Source organism: Chrysemys picta, chromosome 5, assembly GCF_011386835.1.
Source record: "Chrysemys picta bellii isolate R12L10 chromosome 5, ASM1138683v2, whole genome shotgun sequence".
NCBI lineage: Eukaryota > Metazoa > Chordata > Testudines > Emydidae > Chrysemys > Chrysemys picta.
In genome coordinates this window covers 68,600,215-68,606,214 of record NC_088795.1, presented here as the reverse complement: position 1 = coordinate 68,606,214, position 6,000 = coordinate 68,600,215, and the positions used below count along the sequence as shown (strand labels likewise).

Sequence of the window (6,000 nt, the reverse complement as noted above, 5' to 3'; positions counted from 1 at the left end):
CACTTCTGAAAGGTTGCCGACCCCTGGTTTATATCCATCCATGACAGTACTCTAGTCATGTGAGTTATCCCACCAAGTCTCTGTTATTCCAATCACATCATAGTTCCAACTCTGGTGGTGGTTTTGTGACATGGATACTTGTTCACTAGGAACTGGACAGAAACCACTTACTAAGGGCTTGTTTACATGAACATTCAGTTCACAGCACGCTGGTGTGTGACTCTAACCCACACTAGACTGCCTTGGACTCTGCTGATGCGTATTAACAGTTCATTGGTTCACTTTGGTCCTCTTTGAAATGGGACTAGATCAATGCGTGTTACCCAACTGTTAATACATGTCTGCAAAGACCACACAAACAGTCCATAGCAGGCTAGCGTGGGGTAGATTTGCACCCCAGCTTGCCGCAACTAATTGTGAAGACAAGCCCTTAGAGCTATCAAACAACCAGCCATCAGATGGTGGTAATTTTCAGCTACTTATCTGGGGTGGATTTGAATTGATAACCTAGAAATGAAAGGTGCTATATTCCAGTACCTATTTCTTGAGACTGTGTAATGTTATCATATTAAACTATGACCATGTAGCTCATTGTTGCTAGCATTGTTATATAATTACAACAAATCGTGTATAAATAATATCAAGTAAGGTGTCTATGGAAAGGTTATGATTTGCTGAATATGATTATGCTATTAGTATGCATGTCTCATTTTTGTATTTGAAGTTATTAATATTGGCTCTATACCTGGATTTCAAATGTTTGCTCCTGGGGTAACGCCCACAAGATATTTAGCCTGCACATCTTGAAGGGACTGTTCAAATTAAGTGGCTCATCAAGGAACACTTAACTCACAATGGATCATGGGAAATGCCTATCTACACTTAATGGACTTCCTGCTATGACTAAGCAAAATCATGCATGGGCATGTGACATGTCCCTGGGACCCCAAACACCATTTTTTACCTGTAATTTTCCACAGTGAGAATAATGGGGATTCCCTTCACTTGAGAGAAGCTATAAAAGGTGCTGGAAACATCTCGATTTTGCCTATTTCTTGCTCAAACCTCTGGACTATGGATTTATGCTAATTGGAGCATTCTAACCAAGGGACTAAGGACCTTCCAATCATTTGGAAGCAACCAGAGACTTGACTTAAGCCAACAGTTTATTCCATCACTGCTACAAGCCTGAACCAAGAATTTTGCATTTATTGTATGTATTTGATTCCTTTAACCAATTTTAACTCTCACCTTTCTTTCTTTCTTTTTATAAACAAACCTTTAGATTTTTAGATACTAAAGGATTGGCAACAGTGTGATTATTTGGTAAGATCCGAGTTGTATATTAACCTGGATATGTGGCTGGTCCTTTGGGATCAGAAGAACTTTTTGTTTGATAAAAAATTGGTTTTAAATAACCACTCATCTTTAACTCTTGTGTCTGAGTGTTGAATCCAGGACTGGAATGCCTAAGGAAACGGCTTTTCTGACTTCTTGTTAGCTAGAGTGGTGAAACAGAAGTTTACTTTTGTGGCTGGTTTGGTATATCTTATGGGAGAATAACCACGAGTTTTGGAGTTTGTCTGCCCTATTTCTCAACAGTTTGTCCTGAATTTGGTATTCCCAGTTGTAACCCACAAAGGCACAGTTACAGCCTGGCAGTCCCCTCTTCAAATCACTTACATTTTATTCTTGTATTTAGGTTCACACACGTTTTTCCAAACAACTTTTGACTGTTTGTTGATCTCTGAAAGGTATTTGTTGTGAAGCTTCTGTTTCTCAAAACAAGTTTTAACCAACTCATTAACATTATGAAACAAAAATACAAACTTTTATTATTTAAAGAAAATAGCTCAAAGATTACAATAGTTTTGGTCATATTTAAAAGGTCATCCATGAATAAAAAGGATAGTTGCTGTACAAACATGGGCACATACAGTAAGTTTTCATATTTGTTAACAGCAACTAAGTTACACACAGATAGTTCTTAATACCATGCAAGCTCAGTTGAGTTCCATACATTCATTATAAACTTGCAGTTATGTTCATGCCAAATAATCACCCTTTGATAAAAAGGTAATAAAGGAATTCACCTAAACATGACCAAGATTAAAGAAAGAAAAATCATACATAAATACAGGCAACTAAACTTTTATTAAAAAGATTTTGGCATTATACCATTCAAAAATGCTGTGTCTTCTCCATTTTCTTTAACTGGCATTTAGTAGTGTTAAGCATTGTTATAAAAAAAAATACAACTCTGTTTTACAACATAGTACTGGCATAATTCAAAGTACTTTGCCAATTATAAATAATATAATCAAGTTCTGAAGAGTATTACTGGAAAGCAACCTATACTCTCACACACACACATATATATGCACACTATAGTCATGTAATGAAAACTGTTATAAAAACAAACATGTTTACTCCCATGCCAGCTTGTACTACTGAGGTGGGATTCAATACCCATCCTGAAGACTTACAGTTCATGGATCTAGTCTCTGGGAAAAAATAAGACAAAAATTTACTTTCACCAGAATACACATCACTTTATCATTCTTCACTGAATAATCCATTTGTCAGTCACAACTGACATGAATTGGTCCTTTTGAAAGTGATTTTTTTGTTTGAAGGCCTTGCAAATAAAAACTGTGGTCCACCAGCATTTATAAAAATTCAGTCAGCTGCTGCTCAATGCAGAATAATCCTACACGTTGCTTCTACCTAGAGTAATCTTCATTATCTGTCATACGTAATTGCAGACCGTCACATCTTTCACTGTGACTTAATGTGCAGCTACAAGTAGAGAAGTGCCTTGATTCTCAGTCACTTCAAAAACACTTGTTGAAGCCGGCCCTTAGTACATAATTAAGTTGAAAATCTTTTTGCTGTTCATAATGGTTTGTCAATAACTGTAACACCTATAGAATAAGAGAATCACAAGATTAAAGTGTAAGTTATTTGACCACGTCTTTTCAAAAAAGACAACTTCCAAAAGTATTACAAGAAATACAAGACTTTATACAATGATTTACAGCTATCAAAAATATATATCTAAATGTGCATTAATTTAAGGCAAATGTCCAAAAATGTTCAAACTGTGTTATTCAACACAAAGTTGTGAAAGTTTCCAAGGTCTAATAACCTTTCACCATCAACTCAGTTTGATTATCAGTAGCATAGCATCTCTATCATGCACTTGTTTATATTACACACTTCGTTTTCCCAAAAATGTAAGCCAAGATCCTTAAAGGGGTCTGATTTTCAATGAGTTGATGGCCAGCACATCTAATAATCAGGCTCATTTAAAGAGTGTCAGAGACTGGCTCCTTTAAAGAGTGTCCTGCTCCCCACAAAGTCAGACCCTAAAGTAAGTTTCTAGCTGCTTTAATGTAAATTGTACTTCTTAGTGAATACCGAGGAGAAAATAAAGTGTGCTCTCCAAAACAACCAGATTTTTCATACAGTTTTAGTACAATATTTTGCTTTTAAATTCATTTAAGAAATAATATTTATTATTTATATTATGATAGTGCCTAGGAGTCCTAATTCTGGACCAGGATCAGGCACTGTACAAAAATATACTTTAAAAAACAGGTCTCTCGGTGCAATAGATTTTTACCTGGAACATTTTACTCTTTGGATGTTTTGTCGCACACCTCACTTGAGGTACTACTTTCAAATTAACTATGAGCAGTTTAAAAAACCATATACCCATTACCTGCATAGCTCCTTCCAGTACTCATACAAGAGGACACAACTGTCCATTTATCAGTTGTTGGGTTATAATATTCCACTGTTGACAAGTTACAGGAACCATCATCTCCTCCAACTACATACAACAGGCCATATACAGCACAAACCCCTATTAAAAAGGAAAATAGCTCCAATAAGACAGAAGTTTACAGAAAATGCACACCTATTTGCTTGCTTACATAGTGAAATCATGCCTTCCATTTTGAGGCTTTAGTAAAGAAGCAGAAAATATTAAAGAGCGGTAGAAGCATGTATAGAACAGATACATAGCCATATTAATAGCATTTTAAAGAACAATATTTCTAAACTACAGTATATACCTGCATTCCTTCTGCACATGTTCATATCTGCAACCTGCCTCCAAGTATTGGTGGCAGGATCATATACTTCAACACTTTTTCTAACCAAAGGACCATCATGACCACCAACTGCATACAATAAGTTGTTTAACACACCAACACCTGCAAAAATACAAAAACACTCAAAATCAGATAGAAAAATGGCTATGACCTGGATATCAGGGAGAGCCAGTACACAGTGTATTTACAAATGTAAATCCTATTTCACAGTCAGAGTTAGAAACCCTCTCAAAAGAAATATGGGTCAGAACATGTTAAACTAAAGAAATGATTACAAATTGGTAAAGGCAAGACATTGATTAGAGGCCTAGTGTAATGGGGCATATCACAGCATACAAAGATGAGAGTTGTTCTGCAACAGAAGATTTGGAATAAGCAAAGAATAAATGTACTGAATATCTATGAAAATACAGAGTATTGGAAGTAAGCACCAATTAGAAATTATACTGAATTATGGGCTATGATCCAGTGGGCATAATGGAAACCAGGCAAGATGATCCTTATAAATGAATCTAAACAGAGCTGGGTACAATCTACACAGCAAAAAGAAAAGAGGTGCAAGAGTAACATTACATATCTATCAGAAGTATGTTGAAATAAGCTGACAATGAAGTTATGGAATACTTTACTGGGCATGAACATACAATGAATGAACAAACAAACAGCAAACTACAGTGGGCATCTGCTACAAACCACCAGGACTGGTGGATAACACTAAAAATTCCTTGAACCAACCCTGAAAGTGCTCAAAAACCCAAAGGATTCCATACTCATGGGGTACAGAACCCAGTTCTGTGTCAAATAAACATCTTAGTGTATATTTAGCTTTACGTTAAGAACTTTATCAATCTATAAGGAGGGAATCAAGGAACAGGTGAAGTCAGACTGGATCTACTTCTTACTGATAAGTATAAACCAACTGAAAATGTGAGAATCCTAGGAAACCTTGGAACCAGTGATAACAGCTGCTTATTCACCACTATAATAAGAAATGGGATAATAGAACATAATGGTATTAGCATAGTATATTTCAGAAAGGCAAGTTTTTGGAGTTAAGACACTAGTAAATAATGTATGACGAACAGAAACATTAAAATTCACCAGTACAGAAGTTGGTTGGGAAATCCCAGGAGACAATTATGGCACAGACTGCTAAACAAAAAAGTGTAAGTTATAAGAGTTGGCCAAATGTGGTTTCAAAAAGGGCTTCTCAAAAGATTAAGAATTTAAAATAAAACCTATATTGCAAATGAAAAGGGGGAGGGAATCAAATAAGAATACACAGGATCAGTTATGGCGTTCAGAGAAAAGATATGGTTAGAAAAAGTTAATCATAGAATCATAGGACTGGAAGGGACCTTGAAAGGTCATCTAGTCCAGTCCCCTGCACTCATGACAGGACTAAGTATTATCTAGACCATTCCTGACAGGTGTTTGTCTAACCTGCTCTTAAAAATCTCCAATGATGGAGATTCCACAACCTCCCTAAGAAATTTATTCTAGTGCTTAACCACCCTGACAGGAAGTTTTTCCTAATGTCCTATACCTCCCTTGCTGCAATTTAAGCCCATTGCTTCTTTTTCTATCCTCAGAGGTTAAGAACAATTTTTCTCCCTCCTCCTTGTAACATCCTTTTATGTACTTGAAAATTGTTATGTCCCCTTTCAGTTTTCTCCTTTCCAGACTGAAAAAATTGGGTTTGTTTAATCTTCCCCCATAAGTCATGTTTTCTAGACCTTTAATCATTTTTGTTAATCTTCTTTGGACTTTCTCCAATTTGTCCACATCATTCCTGAAATGTGGCATTCCAGTTGAGGTCTAATCAGTGAGGAGTAGAGCGGAAGAATTACTTCTGTGTCTTGCTTACAACACTCCCGCTAAT

At 36.1% G+C, this 6,000-nt stretch overlaps 1 protein-coding gene across 7 annotated transcripts in view; it reads right to left on the bottom strand.

Annotated features, from left to right (window-relative positions):
- Positions 1-1,809: 1,809 nt before the first annotated feature.
- Positions 1,810-6,000, bottom strand: part of KLHL2 (kelch like family member 2) — a 122,184-nt gene continuing 117,993 nt past the window's right edge. For all 7 annotated transcript variants that reach the window (XM_005307442.5, XM_065596516.1, XM_065596520.1 and 4 more), the window contains 3 exons: positions 4,080-4,220; positions 3,725-3,868; positions 1,810-2,924 (listed from right to left, as the gene is read on the bottom strand). In XM_005307442.5, coding sequence (XP_005307499.1) covers positions 2,896-2,924; positions 3,725-3,868; positions 4,080-4,220 — 314 coding nt within the window. In that variant the 3' untranslated portion in view covers positions 1,810-2,895. The remainder of the gene's footprint in view (positions 2,925-3,724; positions 3,869-4,079; positions 4,221-6,000) is intronic.